General features: G+C 39.1%; 1 protein-coding gene across 1 annotated transcript; it reads right to left on the reverse strand.

Annotated features, from left to right (window-relative positions):
* Positions 1-50: 50 nt before the first annotated feature.
* GABRA6 (gamma-aminobutyric acid type A receptor subunit alpha6) lies at positions 51-20,890 on the reverse strand. Its single transcript, XM_063168614.1, has 11 exons — positions 20,853-20,890; positions 20,617-20,735; positions 20,308-20,375; positions 18,843-19,063; positions 18,662-18,744; positions 17,914-18,057; positions 17,344-17,496; positions 17,115-17,267; positions 13,883-14,142; positions 5,044-5,304; positions 51-101 (listed from the first exon to the last, which is right to left on the reverse strand). The coding sequence occupies exons 1-11, from the start codon at positions 20,888-20,890 to the stop codon at positions 51-53; spliced, it is 1,551 nt and encodes a 516-aa protein (XP_063024684.1).
* Positions 20,891-24,022: the final 3,132 nt, after the last annotated feature.

Genomic DNA, 24,022 nt, shown 5'->3' on the forward strand with positions numbered 1-24,022 from the left:
TTCAATGCTCTGTGACCTTGAGTGATTTCCTTGAAATCCTGAGCTGTTCTTCAGTTGGACTGAGGGTCATTTCGAAAATGCATTGCTGAAGGTTCAAAAAACTGGAAGAAAAGTTTAGAGGGATTTAAGCTGTGGCTTGTTAACCACTTTTAGTAACAACTGAGTTAACCCACAAACCTGTGGTATTTCTAACTCTCTCAGCAGACTCAAAATAGAACTGCACTACAAGGAGAATCCTCTTAGAATTTGATGCTCATTACCTGGATCATCAAAGCTCAGTTGTTATGCATGTATGGCACTGACTGTTCCTCTTAACCTTTATTTTTCCAGTGCTTAAACTGAAAAATGATGTAATGATATGCACTACAAGCTTTATAATACCAGTGTACTGAAGCTAAATACTTTTCCTGCTCTTGTTTCTTTATTTTTTTCTTCCCACCTGACATCATTAGCATCTTTGACTTATTATGTAACTCTTCTCCTGCCATCCTGCTATGTTCTCTGCATCCAAATAATATCCAGGACTCAGCAACTTTGGTCCATTCAATGACTTTGTATCTTCCTGTGCTCCTAAACATAAAAGCTGCCTCTGCTTCTTTTTCTGGATTTATCATCAAAATTTTAACATCATCTCCTTATCTAAGCTTGATTCACTCCATTATTCCATGTTTTATTACATGAAAAGCTGTAATATAATGTTACATATAAAAATTAAGATAGAAAAATTTAGAAATAAGGTGCACAAGATGATGTGGCAGTGGCATATGCATTGTGGGTTATGTGGCAAAGGTAGTACTTGCTGCTCTTTAAAAGGGGGCTCTTTGCACTCTAAATCAAGCAAATTTTAAAATAAACTAAGTGTGCAATTCACCTTCCAAGGTCACTGTCATAAATTAGTATTCGGCTCAAGGACTTAGGAAGATTTAAAACAGAAAACAAAGCCTAAATATGCTGTATGACAAAGTAAAAATCTAGAGTATCTTTTTCTTAATTTGTCAGAAAGGTTTGCTCTTCTTTCAAGAACTTTTCTATTTGTCAAATTTAGACAAATGTGTCTTTTTCATTAATGTTTAGAGCTTCTTGTGGATGGCAGATATTGCTGTACCCTACAGAAGAACATGAACTATAGAAATATGCCAGAGAAATGTTCCATCCCCCATGTATAAATCATGGGGATGCTACATCCTCAAACTTTCCACCTAATTTAATTCACCTGACATAGAGAGGGACTAAGTCCTCTCAGAGTAACTCTGATGCTTTACTTTTTCCGTGCTATAAATTGCACAGTGATATCACTATAATTAGCACCTGTAGCATTAACTTATAAAACCTTTTGAGAGAAAAGGGACTTATCTTACAAGTATCTTACAGCATTTTCTGTGGTCTGAAAACTAGCATCAGTTATTTTGTACATTCTGTAGTCCTTTTCTTATATTAAGTTCTACCAATATACAATCTAACCAAATGCAGAGAGAGAACTTTGCTAGTTTAATTAATTCCTTTGTTTTGACCAGTACAATTGATGCTCTGCAATGCTCTTGCTACTTCCCAGTGCAAACCCATTTACACTGAAATATCTTGTGTATCAAAAGTTGCACAGTGGATGATTGCTATTGAATGTTTTCCCACTTGTTCCAATAGAGAATTAAACCCTTTATTGAAATACTAAGACCAGAAGATGAATGTTATCCACATCCATGTAAAAAAAAAAAAAAAAAAAAAAAAAAAAAAAAAAAAAGCATTCAGGTGAATTACTTAATTTTAACCTGGATTTTTTTTTCTCATTTTTTTTTCTTCAGAGAATGGTGCTGTTTTTGATTTAAAATATAGAAAAACATTAATCTTGTAATGAAAGTTTGCTACTAAGCTTCCTGGTTTGCAAAGCTTGACTTGGTGCAGTAGGTATGGAAGTATAAAATACAGAGTTCAGTTTAAGATATTTTTGCGTGTGTCCAGTCCTGGCTGCCCTCCCTGTGAAGGTGGTGAGGGCCTGGCACAGATTACTCAGAGAAGTTGTGGATGGTTTATCTCTGGAAGTTTTCAGAATCAGATTGTATTGGACTTGGAGCAGTCTGGTCTAGTGGAAAGTGTCCCTGCCATGGCAGGGGTGTGGAATTCTATGATCTGCAAGCTGCCCTCCCATCCAAACCAGTCTATGATGACAACATTCAAATGTTTAAAGGTGTACGTTTTATTAAAAACACCTTCTTCTTTATACACACTTCCAAATCAAAAAATGTCCGTGTAATTTACATACTCTTAGTTTACATGTATAGTAAGAAAAAAGATGATTAACCTGAAGAGAAAATTATTAGTGGCAGGGGGAGAAAAAGTTATCCAAGGAGCACTTTTGAAAGTAGTCAGTCCCCAGAGTTCTCATAAATCTTATAAGATACTGTACATAAAAATGGCTTTTTCTTTTCTGTAACACATTATCTAAGCCAAAGAAAATTGCTTAGTAGTGTATTGAACTCGTACCAAACAGCTCAGAAAAGAGCTCCTCATTTCATGCAGCCCTGTGTCACTACACTAACAAGGCTGCTCCTTCCAGCTGAGGCTCTGAATCCAGAACATGAAGCAAAAAACTCTTCTTGCTCCTCCTTCAAAGCCAAAGGAAGAGCCTGGCCAGAAAATAATGATAGGAGGTGAAAATGACCTTTGATTCCAGTGCTAATAACCTGCTTTTACAAACAGGGCCATGAAATGCCTGATCCATTCTCTGTGTACCTCCAAAGACAGGAGGTACCTGTTTGGTTTGAGCACATGAATCGCTGAATGATCTCCTGTGCTCCAAACTGCACTTACAAAAATCCCAGAGAGTTGCAGTACAAGAACTGGTGTACTGGAAATTTCTCTATTTCAATAAATTAATTAGATTTTTTCCTCTCTTTGTTTTTTAACAAAAGTCCCAAGAACTCAAAAAAGTAACTTAAAAAAGCTAATATACCTGAAATACTGCACAAAATGCACTTCTTAAATTGAATAAGCTGAATAATACTGTAACAACATTAAATCTGTTGAGCCTGAGGGAGCAAAAGATTAACTGCCCTTGAAGCATTCCATGCTTTATTCACCCAACTTTTGTATCTCCTCTCTTTGGAATTAAAAGCTTATATATTTTAATATATTTTTAAAGCAAAAAGAATCCTGGTTGTTTTAAGTAACAACTGGTGGCACAAGGTTTGGATTAGAAACCTAGATTGTGTATATCACAATTATTATTAGTTCTAACTGAGTACACAAATGCAGAAATGTAATTTAGGAAGAAGAGCTTGGTCAAAATTTACACAATTGTTTAAACTCTTCATAATTCAAAACAACCCAGCTATCAATACTGTTCTCTTTTCTAAGCCTTGCTGCTGGATTTCTGTTGTTCTGTAATGCTACTATAGAACATCATTTCTCAGCTTCTGACCATGTTTGTGTGCTTTCACAGTAGCATTTAAAAATATTTATAGTCAGCACTTAGTCCTAGATTTTGGAAGTATTTTAAAAGCCTGGTTCTAATGTTATTATTAATATACGAGGTTCAGTGTAAATATTTCATCACCACCAGGGGAAATTGCAAGTATGTTCCAAATATTTCCAGATCCAGAATGTGAACGGTTTAATCACTGGAGTCTTGGCAAGCTGAGGAGCTGGCCTCTAAACACAAGTTGTCATGATCAGACATGAGCTTTTCCAATCCCTCCTCTGAGATAAGTCATTTGCACACATAGTCAATATTTTAGCAGCAGGATCAGTGACTCTGGCACAAATGCTAAATTTAGCACTGGGCAGGGTTGGAGTGGCCAGGAGCTGGCAGCTGTGACCTCTTGAGAGACATCTGCAGGAACATTTGTGAGACAGTGTCTCCTACCTTCCTGCCCTCACAATTCCACAGAAGCTGCTTGGCAGCACACCCCATCTCTGAGAGACAGCATTTCCAGATCATATTGATAGCAAAAATTAGAGTCTGCTAGAGCAGCAGCCCTTCAGCAGAGGTGAGGTGCCACCATCAGCTGATCAGCACTGACTTGTTTCTTTGAACTGCAACATCTCTTGGCTGCCCACAAGATTTCCCTCAGCCTGCTTTACCTTTGATCTAGGAAATAAAGGTACAGCCTGACCCCAATCATACCACATTTCTGTTTTTATTGATGTAGGGACTTTGTGCATTTGGTGCTATCTAAATACCATCATTATCTCCTAGCTGTCCTAAATAAACTAAATGTACCAATCAAACAAACAGCAATGTACAGTGAGATCCAAAACTCTATAGCAACGAGGGAAATGAATATATTTTTTACCAAGGAAATAGGACACTATTAACTTTATTTAGGTAAAACCAGGAGAAAAATAGAGATTTAAAGCGTCAAAGAATTAAAGTTTAATGACTGATTACTGACTGATTATTCTAGACATGCTTAATTTGCAGGGCACATGTCTCTTCTGGACCTCATAGATATCTAAAGGTGTAATTACTCTCTGCCTGATTCAAAGAAGCTTAAGAAAAGATTTTTCAGTTTTATTTGCATAAGACAGTATGATATATATGAAAAAAAAAAACCAGGAAAAATGTATTTAAATGAACAAAACTAAGGACTCTTGATTCACAAACTTCATACTGCAGTTATTAATCCTTTATAAAAACTTTTTGGGGAAACTTATGGTACTAGCTCCCTGAGAAAATCTTATGATAAAGTTCTTATCTCTTTCACTTCACGGCTTCAACAGATATTTCTAGCATTCCTTACAACAGTTAAAGCAATAGAAGATTTAAGATCAGTTTGTTTGCTGAGAATGTCATCCTGTGCTGTCTTACAGAGCATTTTCTGCTCAGCGCAGCGTGAGTTAGAGAGAAGTGTTTACATTTCCCCTCCTCAAACAGCCTTTCTGCATTGTACTGAGTGCTACAGCTGATTTTTTTTGATAAAGCATTGTAGTGTTACTCAGAAAGGACTGATGAACTGAGTTGCAACAGTAAATGAACAACTGAAGTAATGCTGGGCAAGTAAACATACTACATATTATAGACGAGTATTCAGGAAATTTACTACTCACCTCCATGGTGTCTTTTGAAAGATAAACAACCCAGTACACCAGGTTGAATCCTGCAAATGCCACTGGAAAGAGGATCCTGGAATACTGGTCTATTTTACTTGCACCTCCAATGGCTGGTGGTTGTGGTGGGGCAGGTGGAGGAACAGGCAGAGGTTGACACTGGGATGCAGTGTTTGATATTATGCTGGGCTCAGGAGACTGCTCTGCCTGAGATGCTATGGAGTTCACTCTCTTCTTCAGGTTGGAGTTGGAGTCAGAATGCTGGGAAAGAAAAAAGAGGAAAAAATAAGGTGATATTTGGATACAGAGTCTTAGGTTTTGTGACCTTTAGACTTCTTTCCACCTTTTAACTTAAATTTCTGGTTTTATTGTTGCTTCTCTGCTATAGTGCAATATCAGAAAATCACAAAAAGAATGCATCTATACAGAAGGATATATATTTTTATGGCCTAAAGCTTTCTTGTAAAGCCATGAAAGAATATGTGCTTTTCACATTGTTAACATTGAGATAAGTGGAAGCTCCAAGAGAGAAAAAGAGAAGATGGAGCTAAAAGGGAAAGAAAGTAATGGTGTATCCAAATTGTAGTAGGTTGGTATGACTGAAGTGTGTGCAGATATGGATCAAGATTAAACCAAGCAGCAATATGGGCTGGCTCAGGTGCAATCTTCCTGGCTGAACCTACTGATGAGTTTGGTAAACACTGAATGGAGTAATGCAAGAACTAGAAAACTGCTGCACAAAAGGCAATGGACTACCTTTACAGCTGCTGAAAACATGAATGCTGAATTGTCCTCTTGTTTTTTCCAGGATAAAATTTCATTTTTAAATATATCTCATAATTCCCACAGCACTCCCATGCATACAACTGAAGACAAATATACTCAGCTGCAATGGGACTATTTTTATTTTCATTTATGGTGAAATGAAACCAAATTACTCCCATATTTTGTGCAGCATTTGCAGCCAGGTCCAATTACTCTTCAGAAAGCTGTATTAAAACTCTTCTGCAAATTCAGCCAGAACTCAGGGACATGTAGAGCTTACTAGGCTAGTGTGTATATTAATTTTGTACATCTGTTTTATTTGGGACCACGTTGCCATTATTTTACTTTCCCAAGATTAGAAGTGATGGAGTTCTTCCTTCCAGAAATGATTAGGAACAGGAGCTACCCCAGGCTCTGGGCCTGCTCTAATGGATATCAATTGCTCACTTTCACAGTAGTGTCAAATAGGAGGAAATATTCAAAAACCTTGCTGCTCCTGCCATATCCCAGCATGGCCATTTGTGGATGCATGGCAGCAGCTCTAAGATTTATCTGATGGCTGAGAAAATACAGAAGGATGACGTGAGTGACTTTGTTTGTTGTTTGTTTTGAGATGAAGTACTGTAGTGTTCTGTTATATGGAGCTTAAGCCTAAAACTTTGTCCATAAAACTCATTTCCCTGATTATTGAAGAAAAAATCTGGTGCAGAAAAATCACACAATGTACACAGATGTTCTTGGATTTGAATACAAAGATTTTCTGGTCAGCAGAATGAGATGACGAAATGACTGAAGCAGATGAGGGAAGTCTTGGACAATGTAAATAACTCCCAAAATAACAGCACGTACATCTATAGTGAAATGGAAGACTAACATTGGACTGATTTTAAGGTAGAAAAACGCTATTAGATAGGCAATTTCTAAAGCCATTCATTGGGAGTGATTTAATGACAACCATTCACATAAATGTAGCCTGCTGTCAGCATTTTTGGGATTTATCTTGCAGATTTCTAAGCATAGGAACAGATTTTAGTCAATCAGATAAATGACTGAGTCACTAAAAGGAAAGGAAGCATTTTCTGAAATGCATTTTCCACTCTTGTACTTGGGCCACAATTTCTAGATAACAGACTAACCTAGCACAGCTGGTGTCTCCTGGGTGACTTAGAATAGTTGTAACAGGAATTATCCTTCCAGAAGTCATCGTAACTGTCAGAGAATCAGAACATTGACATTTCCACAACAGGATGCCAAGTTTTGTTCATGAATGAATGGACTGGTGTCCAACTAAAATTAGGGAGAGATGGATTTCTCACAGCTGATTTTAGTCTAAACAAAAGGTGAAGAGTTGAAGTAAGTTTTCCTTACTTCAAAAGGAAAAAGGTACTTTTTCTGTATGTATTTCCCTTACCTATTGCCTTTTTCTTCCCCTACAACCAATCACCACTTCCAGTTTGCCCTCTATACATTATATGGCTGATATCATGTTGTGAATGGGTATTAAAAAGCATTCCTGCTCTGTGCCTATCTGGAACACAGATGGTTCGTTTTGCATTTTGCAGTAACACAGCAAGCAGCAGACAGATTTAAATGGGGGATGAGCTACAGATGTGTCACAGAAACAGAAAGAGGGTTATCCATGTCCACTTGCACTAATCATAATAATAATAATCCCCCTCTATGAACAGACTGGCTGGCTGAGTCTGCCTTCCTGCTTTCACTCCACTTCTGTTCCATTTGCCTGCATGCCCTCCTTTGAACAGAACTGTACAAACTGTGAGGCATCTTGTTTTTTCAGTATTGTTTTTCAATTTCTGTGGAATAACGACCTTTTGTGGACACTGTGTGGTGCCTAAAAATACAAGTGTTAAGGGGAATCTTGGTCCTTTTTATCAACAATATTCTGGTATGAGGCAGGTCAAATTCTACTCTGGATTATTCAAGCATAAATCAGGAATTACAGTGCTGAGGTGATGGAGTTAATAGTAAGTAGAATAGATGTAGTGTATGGTCACTGGATGATGTTTAGTACTGAACATATTTAGAATGTGGAGGTAGGAAAATCTTTGTGATCATTTGAATAAGCACTTGGAAAAGTGTAATCCTGGTTATTATTTTATTTATATTTATTAAATCTCATTCTTATAGAAGGGGGACAGCTAAAGTAGGAGGATTATCTCAATGTGATTTCATCTGAAGAAAAAACCCTGAGCTGTTCTTCTCACTGTCTTTAACAGTGCTGTGTCCCCACAACACCAAGCACAGGGTCAAACCTATTTTCTTCTAAATCCCTACTCAGGATATGGAATTCTAAGTCCAAATTTATCTCAGATGCGTAATGAGGATGTCTCTCAGTATGGGAGTTTTCTGTAGACCAGACTGCTGCCCCAGAACCACAACTCATATTTTTCATTGGAATTCACTGCTAAACCAAGAACAGGAGGCCTGAGGATAAGAATATAATTCCTTATTACAGTCATTCTGAACAGCAGCTACAGTAATTTGTCTACTGTATCTAGATTTAACTTCTCCTTTTGACAAAGATTACATAGAATAACATCATGAAATGTTAACAAAACAGAGAAAATGGAAATGAATAGCCTATTTTGCATAGCTCCCAGAGCCAATCACTCAAGTAAGGACTGTTTTACAAGCAGCAAGAACAAGAAGCCTGAGGCACAGCACACTGTGTCGCAAGGAAATAATGGATTTTCTGGAGTTACTGAACTTTGATTCAGAGGTACTCTTGCACTCATGTGGAATGTTAGTCCCATCAGGCAATTAAACTTGCAGCTCTGTCTGAGCAGGCAGTGACACAGAGCAGATTGCCAGGCCATTGTTTAATGTGAGACACCACCACACTGCACTGCTATGTAGATGGCCTGTAAGGTACAGTCTGCCTTCTCACTGAGCTTTGCAGCCAAGCTACCTCATCCCCTGGAAAGCTCACAAAGCACCCTCATCCTCTCTGTAAAGCTCTGCTCTCACAACCCTCCTCAATATCGCTAGAAGCTGATTATACTCAGAATATCTCAGGAGGTTTTCACCAAATTTCTTGCCTTCCAGAGCTAAAAAAATACATCACACATAACCTTGGAGTAAATAAAATTCTTTGTCTGCTCTTTCTGATTCCTTTGGTGCATGCTAACTGTGATTTATGAATACACTTTGTTCTTATGTTTCTTTCCCTCAAGAGATTTCTGTAATTCATATTTGTACAATTCTCTCCTCTGTTGCTTTGTACTGCAAATACATATTCTCACTATCAGTTTGGTTTATGATCTAACAGTAACATCAGTCTCTTATATATGCAACCCAGATACTGGCTAACTTGAAAAAAATGAATATCTGTATGTCCTTCATTATCTCTCTTTTACTCACATCTCTTTTTCCTGCTAGCAATGCAGTAAAAAGAGGTTCATGAGAAAAAAACCCTAAAAGTTTAGATAAAAATAATGTGTTATTTCTTCTTCATAATTTATTTGATAAAAGACACTGAACTTTCCTTATATCAAAACCCACACACACACAAACCAACCTCGACGTAGAGCTCAGTGCCTAAAAGGCAGAATGCCTAATTAAATACATAACATTTTTTGCCTCTGCTCATTAGTAGATACAGTTTGAGAAATTTCAGCCATTACAAACATAACAGCATCCTAGTGACTTATCTCCCAAAGGGGGAGTAAACCATGGTTTAGCCCCTACATCCACCAGTGTGATCTGCAAAGCCTCTCCTTGGCTGTTGAACAATCCACAGGCAGCAACCTCCAGCAGGAAAGTTCATTGCACTGTGCAACAGCATCTTTTGGCCATGTACTCAGGAACCTCCTTCAATACAGTGCTGGGCAGTTTCAATATCCATCTCATGGCTCAGATTCATTATAAACCCTAATTTGGACACTTTGAATGTCTCATCTGTGGAATCTGATTTTAAAAGAAGTATATTGCAAATAATGCGTAAATGGCTATTAGCAGTGTCCTGCATAATCAAAAACTGAGTATAGTTTAGAAGTTGTTAATAGCCCTAGCTTCAGGCATCTCTTAAGGAAATTTAAATTACTTTTGCTACAAACACCCAGGAAAAACATGCAGAATTGTTTTTATTATTTTTTACCCTATTAAAAGGGTTAAATAACTTAGGTTAAATTGCTCACTTGGAGCAGGGGAAAACCATGTTCAAAATCTTTCTTAACCTCCAGGAAATGAAATTCACTTTTCTCAGAATACAGCCAAAACATCAAGTGAAGGTGAATAAGGGGAGAGGCTGTTACCTATTACTTCAAAGCCATTTTATTTTGCATGGAAAAATCTAAAGACCTATATAGGCAGGAAGCATAACTGAAAAATACCCAATGCCCATTGTATTAAAATTGCTGTCATATAAAGCAGATCTGCAGTAAGGAGAGCAGAGGCTGGAACCCTGGTCATTCTCTTTTCAAAGGGAATGAGCTATGGAAGAGTTTCTTCATAACATTTATTTGTAGCATGCCAGAAAAAACATATAATTGGCACAGAGCCTCTCTGCTGTCAAAATATGTTTTTACATTAAACAGATTTAAATTTTCAAAGCCACATTTGGCTCTTAAATCTATCAGTGTCTGCCCATATGTTTTTTTCCCTATAATTAAATTTACTTTATTTTATTCTCACTAGCCACCTGAAAAAAAGTTGCTGGGATTATGTCTCAGTGTTGTCAGTGAAGACCTTAAAGCATATAGCTGTTTTAGGGTGATCCTAAAGGGCGGTTGGTGATCCAGATAGAAGTATTCTGCTACACCAGGATGCTCATTAAACAAACTCAATATATTCTGACATAATTGTAGGAAACTAAATCCTCTATACCAGTGACAGCTGTTCTGCAGCTGGCCAGGTTAAAGGGAATAAGAATCCTTTCCTGCCCAAGCTGTGTTGTTTTGAAACACAAAGCTGGAGGGAGAAGGAAGCTCTCCCACAGGTATTGCACTGCTCTGTGCTGATTTCTGTTAAAACATGAGGACTTAGAGAACATAGCTGTGAGCAAGCTGTTACAGGGTGGTAATATTTTGTCTTTTACATGTAGCCTCTCACAGGGAAAGGATGTCTTTTGATCCATGGGGTGACTCCCTGACCATCCCACAAAGCATTTCTGCAAATAGTGTGCTCCACACAGTACCACCAATTCCCTTCCCCTGAAACTTCCAGAACTGGGATCTCCCTGGGAAAAGGAAGCCATCAAGAGGAATGCAATGATATAGAAAATATGCATTTGAAATGGATTTAAAAGCTAAATGCCATCATGGTTTTATATGTGCATATATAGGATGTTTGGTTTTGACATGTTAAGCCAGCTTGGCCACCGCAGGAGTAAGAACAGGTTTGTGTCAGGGTCCAGATGAAGGCTCAGCTTGCTGCCCTCGTCTTCTGCAGAGGAACACCCAGAGTTTTGTATTTCACACAGGGACTGCCTGCAGCTGATGGAGAGAGCAAGCCAAATCCTGCTCTCAGTTAACTGAGGTAAATAGAGAAGCTTTCCTGGAGCCAGCCCAGGCCTGCTGGGCTCTCAGCTCTCATACTGACCCCACCACAGTTCAGTGGCTGCAGCATTTTCTCCTCCTTTCATTCTACACTAGAGCAGAATTTGGTCTTCTGACATATTTCTTTTCTGAGTGTACAGGTTTTTTGGCTAGATGATAAAAACCTGCATGAGAGACAGTAGTTTATTTGAATCAAATTTTTAAAAATATTAACTAGACTGAAGGGGGAAAAAGGCTGCTTAATATTTTAATTTTTTTTTCAAAAAGCATTTAATCTGAAATTAAATATATATGTTCTGTAGATATGTTTATCTTGACTTTGGGCCTCACTCTAGCAGAAAACTGAGTATTATGCTGTGTACCTTAAAAATATCTGCTCTAGGATCAGTAATGCAGTTATAAAAGCACAAAGCTCAGTGAGAATGACAATCCAGAGGAAATGGTCATACACGTGCAATCAGCCTGTATTAAATACACTGTCAGCTTTCAAATTAGACACTTCAGGTCTGTTTCATATGAAATTATATCACTGACTGCAGTATATCTATGGATGTGTCAACATAGAAAAGTTCTTTCTCCCTTATCTCTACCAAAGGGGAAAAAAAAAGGAATGAAAAAAGAAAAGCTTCTTAAAATCTGTTATCCCATAATCACTCCTTTTTCCCAGAATGCCCTTCTGGAAGGGAACCTTTTAAATCCAATAGCTAATTCTTCTAGAAATCTTTTTGACTACATCATCTTGCCTTCAGTTGTGAGTACCCTTTGTTTTTATGATCTCACGAGTTTGCTCTTTCTCTTACTGCAGTTCTCATAGAGAACTGATCCTGGGAGAAAAACGTGGTGGATGCACAGGGTTTGAAAAAGGCTGTCTTGCTTTGAGCAAGATCAGGTCTGTAGAATTTTGTGGACATTGTGAGCTGTTTCAGAGACTGAGTTTACTTTGGGGTCTAAATGTTCTTGGATTTACTACTCTTCTAAATCTGTATGCTGTCAGCTAGATGTAAATAGTTTTCTTGAGCAGATTGTTGCAGTGAGATTTCTAGATGTGTATTTTATTCCTAGATTCTTTCTTTTGTCTTTTGTTGGTTTTTACTTGGAAAACCTAGTAAGTTAATATTTACAAAACAGGAAAGAAGGTCTTCAGTTTGCTCTTTGCTTTTTAAGGCTGAAGAACTTGATAAGAAATTTGAGCCTTTTAACTTCTTTATCTTTTATTCATTTGTTCAACAGAAATTTTATGTCTGGTGCCTACCTTGGTCTGCTGTGATTCATAGATCATGTAAATCTGGAGGAGCCCTATCATCAGGAACAAGTTCTTAGCTTATCTGGGCAGAAGCAGGAGATTATTTTTGGATCAGTTGTTTTCCTGAGACTGGGAATGTGAGGGGGTGGCCACAGTGGCAGTGAATGCACCAGCAGCACGTGCAGTCAGCCTAACTGTTTTCATATTGCTCAGCAGGGACTTTCCAGGGAAAACAAAAGTAGTATTTTTTGTTGAATAAGGAAGTTTGTGAAGGACAGGTCCAAGCTGTTGTTCCTCTTCAAGATATAGTAGTTATCAATATTTTCTTCATGATATATAAAACGAGGTAAACTTTTTCATTTTTCTTTTCTGATTGCTTGTCCTCCAAAAAAGAGTCAGCAAAACTTATCAACTATGATTTTAATAGTTGGAAAGTACTCAAATGTTGTAACTTTAACTGCTATTTATCAGCAAATGTGGAAAAATTACTCTGTGGTGGGTAAGGTGTTGCCTTGGTATGGGCACCTCTTAGACTGCCTCCCTTACTCAATTATGGATTCAGAGGTATTGCAAAATGTCATTCAGATTGTTATTTCTCTAAAAATGGAAATCGTGGTGGTAGTAAAACTGGTTTTGAAACAGGAAGGCCACAATGATAAATAGATGAACATATGCTGTGAGACAGCATTCACAATTTAGCATGAGATTTACAGAGTGAAATTTGCAAGCAATTCTGGCACAGATTTTGATACTAGAAAGACTTCCTCTCTTTTACGTGTACCAAAATCTATCCTTCATTTATGTTTTTTCCTCCCAAAGCTTCCACTAACACAGATTTCAGTAAGGTAAGAGATGCCAAGTTTATGTATAGGCTAATTACCCATCTCCCAAATGGCTCACCTATGGTCTGTACCCTTGCACTACAGTGATCCCACAATCATCTGGCCAATGCACATGTTCATTCCATTGAACACTGTCCCACAAATTCTGCAGACTTGCTGGGAACTACAGCTGCCTGACCACACTGCCTACAGCATTGCTCAGGAGAAGTATCATGGATAACAGTCTAATGGTTTTCCTTAAATATCTTGCCAAATAAACATCTCCCTAGAAAATCATATTGCAAATTTAAATAAACACTACAAATAAATGAAGTACTTTCATTTTCTGGAATCAAAACAATGTCTTTGATAAATAGACACAATCTGGTTACATAATCTGCTTCAGGTTAAGATCACTTTAATATTGTTTTGCATTCTCTACTTCAGCTGCCTGTTCCTATATGATGCTTATTATCAGAAAAGCAAGCAATTACCGAGACAATCTCGTCCTCTGCCGGTACAGTTGCTGCTGATAGTGCTGCTGCCAGTGCTGCTGCCCTGGCTGCCTTCCTCATTGCTCTCTGAGCCTGGAGATTGGTGAAGTAGTTGACAGCTGCAAACTCAATGAGTGCAGAGAAGACAAAGGCAAAGCACACGGCGATGAACCAGTCCATGGCGGTGGCGTAGGACACCTTGGGCAGGGAGTGGCGAGCGCTGATGCTCAGGGTGGTCATGGTGAGCACGGTGGTGATTCCTTGGAAACAGGAGAAAGAATGGGGGACATCAGAACTTGGCTTCAGCCCTGATACTCTTAAATTCATATATATGAAAAAAACCAAAGCACAGCACCCTTTTTGATTTTTGCTGTCATCCTACTTCCCAGCAAGACTCCTAAGTATTTTGTATCCTTAAATAACTCATGTGTACTGGATTCAGCATCTAAAAGGTCTGGAAAAATTTCCTTAATGCATTGAGGAGACTGAAAGATAACAACATTCTACATGGGACAGCTTCTTAGAATTGGATAAACATGGCTATAACAAAATCCAGGCTCAAAATCTGAAGGAGATTTTTCCTTGGTGGGTTAGTAAGTAGAATGTTTGGCAGAAACCTGGATTTATATATTGTCATTCCCCAACAGTGATCCTCTCTTTCTCCAGTTGTAGTACAAGGCATGGCTTAGAGAAACCTCACTAAATCAGGCAAATTCTACATTAAAAACAGTCAGAGCCTGATCTAAACATTTCAAGTAACAATGCTTTGGTCCCCTGAGCTGTTGTCTTTAATCACTGGATACATTTTTTAGGATTCAGTAAGAGTATCTTGATTTGAAAGCTCCCCTAGCTACAGATAGGGAAAGACAGAAAAGCTACTTCTCTAGAGCTGCTTATCTATTTTCACAGAGCAAATCTGGTCATGCAGCTCATGGGCCTCATGGTGTTCTTCACATGAATTCATGAATTTATTCTTTCTGTGTTGGAGTGTGCAGCATTAATAATGTAGTAAATATACTTACTTCCTACTGCTGCCTGATACAAGCAGAAAATGCAAGAACAAACTCAATCATTTACATACAAGCCTCTGTGACTCATATTTACTTATAATTATGCCTGCTAGAATGTAAAAACTGTGGGTATTTAAAGACAGTGAGGTGGAGAACATCCTCTTCTATTTTCTGCAGTTGGGAAAGGGTAGGTGGCAAAGTGAAAGATGTTTTAATGTCATACTGTGATGGTCATGTTGAGTTGATGAAGCAGTATGCTATGAGTTGTGCTCGGAGGAAAGGATGCAGTGTCATAGCATATTGCAGCATCAGAAAGGGTGATATTATTTTCAGTTTCTCTGCAACTCTTTCACATGATGTGGCTTGCCAGCTGTCTGAGGTTAGCTACATCCCAATGTCATTATTTATCACATTTTAATGAAATACAAATAGGAGATGGTATAGAAATATGTAGGATTCCTACTTCTCCCAAATCTGCCAGACTCATTTTATTATATGAATACGACTATGCTGAGATGCATTTCAATTTCAAAGGTCCAGAATGAACTTTTTGAAATGATGTGTGATTAGATTAGAATCTGTCCATGTGCTAGTTAGTAATAAAATAGATATATTCTGTGTCTGAATAAAAACTTACTACAGCAGGAATTTAACTTAGGAATAGGTCTCCTATTCTTTTACAGATATAGATAAGAATTCTCTCCATGTGGAGTGAATATTGATGAAATGCTTTTCACTGTGGAAAGCTACTTCATCAAACTGAATACCAAATTACAGTTGGTAAACTGCAACTGCTGATTGTTTACCCTTGTCTTTACATTTTGAACACTTCTTTGTAAGTTTTGAAGAATACGTTACATAATGCAAACACTGAAATCTGATAACTGGCATCCATTTTGGAGGTAAACAAAGTCCTTGAATTATTTTGTGCTGAAAAACTGGTTTAGGCACATCATTATTCTTCTACTATTAATATCTCTTCTCTCAAACTTAGCTTTCAGACTTACAAGTGAAAATTTATAATTCAAGTAGTTGCAAGATGATGCATTTTAAACCTTCACCATTTTAAAATTTTCTTTTTCAGTGAAAAAGACCAGAAGTCTTTTTTTGTCATAAAGAATTTGCCCTCTTTTCCTTAGATTAAGGTATTCAGAATCCATGGGATTTTGAACGAGCCTGGACTTCAAATTCAGATTATGCCCTGGGAGAAATACAAATGGAATAAGGATTGAAATACCCTTTTAAAATGCTAACATCACTATTTTCCACAGAGGTGGAGAGTTGCTTATTTTACTCTTTTCATAAAATTTTTTCTCAAGTCCATGTTACTCTTCAGTACAACACCTAGGAGCTGTTATTCCAATGTTTGGGGTATTTATATAATTATTACCAAATTGACTACAGACCTACTTGCACCCTCTTGAAGCATGTAGTTACCTTCCATGCTCACTATGTTGCAAGCCTGTTTTACTCAAAATGTAGAGGACGTAACTCTACAATCCAGAGATGTAACATGAAGGAAAATCAAGTAGATTCATATCTGGAGTATAAACCATATCATATCATATCTGGAGTACAAACCTCAGATATGTATGAGCCAGGAGACTCAAAGCTTTGAGAACATTAATTCAAACCACTGGAAAGAAAGAAAAAGGCCCTGCCATGCAGTATGGATGCCTCTTTCTCACTCTAACTTCAACCTGTGCTAGGGACATTATTCATCTCACTGATCTTTATCCATCTAAAGCCCTTGTTAGTTGTTTAGATACCTTTGTAACCAAGGGGAGGAGAGCACTCCAGGATGAGTGTTAGATGGGACAGTTATTATCTGACCTTATGTCAGATAATAACTCCATTCCATTACATTTTTTTTTCCTTTTAAAGCTTTAACTCATATTGGTTTCATGAGACAATAAATCCATCGGAAAAAAAAATCCTCTTGAAAAAATGGTATTTGCTTTGAAATTGTCCCTTTCTGCATACAAAAACACAACTGGAATACAATTAAAAATTGTCACAAACAAGTCTGGCTACCCAAACATTCTGAGTCAAGAATTTTGTCCCTCATAGGCAAATTGACTATCATTTCACTTTAGTATTTACTTTTGCTGACTGAAACCTACTAGCTGCCTTTCCTAATGCCCCCTAGCTTGCAGTATCTGATTGATAGAACAGATTCAATACAATGAATGAAATGAATGACAAAAGGAAAACACAAATACCAGCCACGGTTCTTGCTGGAACAGATTCTTTGTTAATCCAAAACACAACTTGAGACAAGACGACAGTCATGATGCATGGAATGTATGTCTGAATGAGATAGTAGCCTATTTTCCTTTGCAGATGGAAATAGAGCAGCTGGAGTGAATATTCCCCTAAAACAAACAAGTAATGAAAGGAATGAATGAATGAATGGTAGATGCTGAGCTCAAAGACTTTAACACAGCATACCAAAAACTGTCCTGGCTGGAACAGACTCCTTGTTAATCCAGAAAGACACCTGAGAAAGAATGACTGTCATAATGCAAGGAGTGTATATCTGAATCATGAAGTAGCCCATCTTCCTTTGCAAGTGGAAATAAACTGTCATGATTACATATTCACCTGTTAAGAGACAAGTATGTCAGCATTATTCTGGCAACATGTGAGTGAACATTATTGGCTTAAACCCAACATAATATGTTCAGATGAAATCACAGACCTCTTAGTGCATAATAAAAATAAGCTGCTTAAAAAAAGGTAAAGTGACCTTATGGAAACAGAGCAGAATAATATTCACTTTATGCACTGTTTTTACTGGGGTGGAGAGGTAGTGGGAATTCTTACGGATATAATGAAAAAATTTTGTGTTTGATGGGAGGACTGTATTGAAAAGCTGTCTTTTAGGAGACAATGGTTAGAGTCTTTATAATAATTTTTAAATGGCGAAAGATAAATTAATTCACTCTATATTAAAAAAACCTGTAATTTATTATCAAGATGTTGCACAACACCAGTAGTTTCCACATGGCTCCATCTTACCTGTGTTAGATTTAATTGTTTCACTAGATACAGTTTGTCCTATGAGGTCGTACTGGAGAAGACTGGAAGACTCCTGAGGTACTTCTACTGAATGCAATGGTCCTTTTTTCCAAGTATAAATTATTTCACTTTTTGGATAAGCATCTGAGTAACAGAAGGGAAAATTACCATTACTAATTATGTATTTTATAAGCAATTGAAAAAACAAATAGAATAATCCCTTTTGTAGCTCAAATGCCCTCAGAAACATGTATTCTACTCCAGGAAGTTCCTAACCTCATTAATTACAAAATGAGAAAAAAAAGCAACAATAAGAGAATGACTGAGGTGGGACCTGAGAGGAACAAGCTATCACCTCTTAATTTGTTATAAAACGTACATATTGATTATAACAGCTCAACTAAATATTTTCAAAATTATATTACCACAATATTTCAAAATTGATTACCACATATTTTCAAAATTATAAGTAATATAGTAAATGTAGCAGAGGTTTTAATATTTGTTGAAGGACCAACTTTGACTACCAGAAGTGTAAGTATAATAAACAATAAAACATGCTTCAGCAGTCACACTTCAGTGGATAAATGCATGTCCATATGATTGGTCTGAGTCTCAGACAAAAAAGTAAAATTCTAGTATAAAAATGCAACTTAAAATTTCAGCCATGTCACTAAGAAATATCTTAGGATCTTCCTCTTGACCAAATGTGTTACTTTAACAAACTGAAAAAGACAAAAAAACTTACAGCTTCCAAATTTCAGTGGACAAGCATGTCCATCCATTGGGAAATTCACCAACCTCATAGGACAGTCAGCATTAATGGTTAGTCTAGAACAAACAGTTGTAGATAATGAAAAAATATGGTATGTAGGAAAATGCTGATAGCATCCAAAATACAGGTCAACAAAAGCAGGGCAAGCTCTCACCTCATAGTGTAAAGAATAGTTCCATTCTGCATAATTCTGAAAAGTTTGTTAGGAGTTGTCATATTGTGAGCAATTGATTTTTTTCCATTTCTAAAAAACGTGTCTGGTGTCCAAATTTTACTGACCATTAAATTGTTCAGTCTCAAAATTTCAGTTGGCCCACTAAACTTCAGCCTCTCATCAGTCCATGTCTGACGAAAGAAGACATCCATTGTGTATTCCTGTGGGAAATAAATAGGATCTGACATCTGTGTGGGGGTCAGCAGTCCCAAGTGCCTGTGGGGACAGTAACTCCATGAGACAATTTAACACACATGTCAATGGCATTTCATTTACTGCTTAAACACTCAATCCTATTATCATTAAGTAGTTACTAAAAAAGTCATCCATGAAAACATATCCTATTTTCTTATTATTTGAAGAATAGTTACAAATGAATCATTGAACAGATAATTGGACATGATTAAGGAAAAATACTAACCCCTCATTGTACTCTCATAGATACTAATTTAATTCAAAGTGACTGAGGTCTAAGGAAATACAAATGTCTCCCTTTCAAAGTGCAAGACCAAGCTATCAGTGTTTAATTGCCAGAAACAAAAAGACACGCTCAGTGACTCTTCTGCAGCTTCCTTTGGATATTCACAAAGTGAGGACTGATCTGAGTCACACCACAGTAGGATTATGGTGTCAAGTTAATATTAATCAATGGGACTTTTTCCCAAGAATTCTTAGTAATATTTTCACAACTCTTCAGAAAAGAGGCCTCTGCGGAAGTTGCTTAGGAAACAGAGCTAAACCTGGCCAGGGGCAAATTTTGTAAGAATGCAAGGTTATGCCTTCTCTTTGACTGATGAAGAGCAGTGGAAAAACTCTGGTATTACTCGGAGCTCACAGTTCCAGCCTGCAAACTGTTAGAGGGGTGTGCAAGTGCAAAAATAGCAGCCCAAGTCAATGTCTACAAAGAGAACAGCAATGCCATCCTCACTTCCATGACTTAATGTGTTCCTGGGGGCTTCTGCTGCATAGACAGAGTCCACCCAAGTCTGAACCTCTGTCTACACAGACTGAGTGCACCCAAGTCTGTGGCTGCCTGAGTTTGGGGGCACCCAGCACGAACAGGGGCAGCTGTGTCAGCAATGCCACCATTCCCCGGCAGCTGCTCGGTGTCCTCCCACCAGGCAGCGTTCTGCAGAGCTGGGCTGGCACACGGCGCTCACCATCTTCTCAGGGTTCCAGAGGCATCTTTTACCTGCGGCCGTGCCCTCACCTGAGGCTGTGTGCGCCCAGCCCCGGCTGGCGGGCCGGGAAATAGCTGTATGCAGCTCTGGCCAAACTGCTCTGCTGGGCCCTAGAGATTGTCAAAGAGATTAAGCCTCGTAATCTGCTTTAATGACGGTCAACTCAGATGCCACCGTAATGAATCCCGGGAAAACAGAGCAGGGGCGGCGAGCGGGGCCCTTACCATCTCCACGTCGGACACCGGCCCGAAGCTGGTCACGTAGATGTCCGTCTTGACTTCTGTCACGGCGCCTGCGGGACACGGAGAGGGGCTGGGAGACGAGCGGGACCCCTGTTCGAGGGCAGCGGAGCCGCCCCGCAAGGGCAGGGGCTGCAGGGCACGGCCAATTTTGCTGCTCGCCGCCGCTTTTGGGGCTCCGCCGCCTCCCTCCTATCGCGGGTGCAGGACGAGCCGCTCCTGCCCGGGCACCCGGAGCGCCGCTCGCCCTTCCCCACCCGCCGGCTCCCCGAGGGGACCAGGCTTCCCCGCTACCTCCAAATCCCGGTCGGAGCCTGTTGTCGTAGCCGTCCAACAACTTGTCGAGGATGCGGGTGATGTTTTCCGAGTAGAGGTCCGCCCCGTCGCCCTGGTCCCCCAGCGCCGTCCCCACGCTGCGGGCAGAGGCGAGTCCCCGTCAGCCCCGGCCCCGGGGGGCGCAGGGAGGGACGGCAGAGCCCCGGGCTGCGGGGAGCCCTCGGGGGTCGGCGTAGTGGCGGGGGCTCACTCACCTCACAGCCACACACGCCCAGGCGAGCAGCAGAGCCATGCCGCAGGTGTGTGCCGGGACGCTCGGTGCCCTCAGAGCCGTCAGCTGGAGCCGGTGTCGGCGCTCATCCTTCCCCCAGGCCCGGGTGAGGCTCTGGCACAGCCCGGTTCCTCAGCCCCGGTGAGGCTCTGGCAGGGCCCGGCTGGCTCAGCCCGGTTGCCCAGCCCGGTGAGGCTCTGGCAGGGCTCGGCCCGGTTCCTCAGCCCCGGTGAGGCTCTGGCAGGGCCCGGCCGGGTTCCTCAGCCCCGGCCCCTCGCTCCCGGGCCGGGCTGTGCCCACGGCCGTGCTCGTCCCTCGGCTTCGCCGCCGCCGTTCAGCCTCATCTGACCGCTCCACGGGGGGAATTAGGGTTTGAAGGGACGGTGCGCGGCCGGAGAGCAGTGACAATAATCGAATAAGGCATTAGGGGAGATTAAAAGGAAGAAATCCACTGCTAGTTTTGGCATGGAATTAGCAGGGACCCGTTAGGAAATCTGGAAAAGCGCTGGCATCTTGCTGATAGAGATTATGTTAGAAATGGCCTCAGCTTTTATTATGTTTATGGTTCACAGGGAGATTATTATGCAGCTTCCACATCATTAGAACTTTGGGCGGGGGGGGGGGGGAACCCAACAGTTTGCAATTTAATGGGGATTTTAACCTTTCTCAACAGTTTTCCTGTATATCAGTTCTTCAGAATTGTACAGAGATGTCCAGTATGTAAACGTTGATATCTGGACATTAGACACTAGAAGTTGGTTCTGGTTCAGATTTCTAGATTTGTTTGTTTGTTTTTCTTTTTTATTTGTTTTTGTTAATACTAAGCTGTTTTGGAGGGTTACACACACAGATTTCGCTCAGACTTTAAACCAAGGCATTACCAGGACTTTTGTTAGAACTGGAACTCCTTACTTTTAAACCATTGGGATTATATATCATTACTAATTTTGTCCTGATAAGTACTGGCTGGGTCATTACTGTCCCTTCCTTCAGTAAGTGTGTTAATGTAGTCTGCCCTAAAGGAAAAAAGTTCATGCTGCTCCAGCTTTTTGTGTGGCCTTATTGCTTCTGAAGAAAACAGTGAATGATGTAACACTTATATCATTTAGCTACACTCTAAACAAAGGAATTGGGTCCATTTTCTTTACATGGTAATACAGAGGGGCTAATAAGTACACCAAAATAATTTTTTTTCATATTTTGTTGCAAAAGCCTCATTTTCTCAGCTCCTAAGAAAATATTTTAATTATCAAAAAATGGAAAAATGTATTCACATGAAACTAGGAAAATCATGTATTTATTCAGGAGTAAAACTAGATTAAGACTGACACTGAGGTTCTGTGCTCAAGTTTTGTGTTTTAGAGAGATTGTGATGCTACAAAACCAGGAGAATTCAATAATGTAATTAAAAATACAAGATACCCTCTGTCACTGAGTCCCTTTCCTTTTTGCCATGGGCAGTGTTGTGACTTAATCCACACAGGGGGGCTCTGCATTCTGCCAGAGCTCCAGGTCTGCCTTTGAACAGTTGGAAACATGAGCTCATGAGAGTCCCTGGAAATGCTTTCTGAATGCACCCCTGTGAATTCTGTGAACTCACCATGGGCTGGTGTAGCTCAGGATTTTTGTTAATATTCAGAACCACTTATCTGCGTTAATTTATTCATGGACAATACTATTGCATCTATGAAAAATCAAAGGTTTGTGTGAAATACTGAGTGGAACAGGGAAAAGAAGAAAAGGGAATTCAACAAATGAGAACCTTCTGGGGTTATATTCTTCTCTCTGGTCTTGATTAAAATCTACCCCATTTTTCACATATGTTAAATCTGAGACATGTTTGAGTTGAGTGCATCACTCTTCTCAGAATATTAAAACTGTACTTAGCATGTAAACATTATTAATATTCATAATTGTAAATATGATCACATTAATATTAAATATGAAAATACACTTGAAAGTTTAGGCCTCCTTACTTCTTTTCTTTTTTTTATTTTGGACCCATTGGATCACTTTATTTACTTCTAAGGGTTCTATATTCTGTGTTTTACCTTGCATCTCCTCTCGCCATAATGTCCTGTTCCTTTTTCAATAAAAGAAAAAAAGTCTTGGCAAAATATTAACAGGAGTATTCAAATTTCCTTCACAAAATGTGCAAGAAGAGTTAACTTTATAAAATTAAGCATATGCTGTGTCCCATCAGCATCCCCCAGCTGAATAGAACACATCCAATTTGTCTTCTTTTAAAAGGTTTATTTTTGCAGCTTCTTTTAATAAGCATCTCCTGGGTATTAAAAGGCCAGTGCTACATGGGGCCACCAACCACTCCTTCCTTCTTTTACTTCACTTGTTTTATTGTGAATTAGGTAAACCACATTTTCTGTTAATTGCATAATTGTCAATTACCTTTTGTTCAATAGCACCCTGTTCCAAATTAGACTCCTATTGTGCGAAAACACAAACTATTTGTCTCTTTCACTAAGAGTAGATTGGGATGTGAGTCAGACATAGAATTTTTTTTCCCTTAACCTGGAAATTGGGGGGAGTTTAACATTTGCTTTTTGGACCAGGTTGGGATACATCCCAGTCTGGGATTTTCTCTGGACTCCCCTCATTTTCTGTTATTATCTCACCTCTCGCATGGCAGGAAGGATTTCTGATGGCAGAGCAGGAAACTTGGGCAGTGGGCTGCATTCTTTGAATAAGTTGTATAATTTCAGTATGGGATTTCTCTGCAGGAAAATAATGATAATATTCTTCATAAGGAATTTGCAGTTAGAGTCAAAGGCATTAAAAAAAACTTCAAGCCGCTTAAAATATTCCAGCCTACCTTCTAAAATGCCAAAAGCAGCCTTTGCTTGGTAAAGGCAGTAGAAGGGGCTTTACTGTCACAGAGCTAGATGGTTTCAGGAGCTGAAAGAAGCTTTGGACAGATTGTTAGATCTAATTTACCTTGAAATTTCTGTTAATGTTTTCTTTGTGTGGATTTGAAACTTTCAAGAGTGAAACAGATATATTCCCCTTCTCAGCAGTTTTGAAATTCTCTGCACCAAGAAATTAAGTACTCTTGTGTTTGTTTTCTATTTATGAAATGTTCACACTATCAGTTGTACAAATTTCTCTATCAGAGAAGATCAAACCAGCAAATTGTAT

The sequence above is a fragment of the Melospiza melodia genome, chromosome 14, assembly GCF_035770615.1.
Source record: "Melospiza melodia melodia isolate bMelMel2 chromosome 14, bMelMel2.pri, whole genome shotgun sequence".
Taxonomy (NCBI): Eukaryota; Metazoa; Chordata; class Aves; order Passeriformes; family Passerellidae; genus Melospiza; species Melospiza melodia.

Bases quoted from the DNA above. Each gene is read 5' to 3' on its own strand.
- GABRA6 (XM_063168614.1), bottom strand. From the start codon at position 20,890: ATGGCTCTGCTGCTCGCCTGGGCGTGTGTGGCTGTGAG. The intron at 19,064-20,307 runs GTAAGGGCCCCG...TATTTCCCACAG, and splicing joins CGGTGTCCGACGTGGAGATG to GAATACACAATGGATGTCTT. The intron at 5,305-13,882 runs GTAATTGCTTGC...TTTCTTTCCCAG, and splicing joins CAGAGGACGAGATTGTCTCG to CATTCTGACTCCAACTCCAA.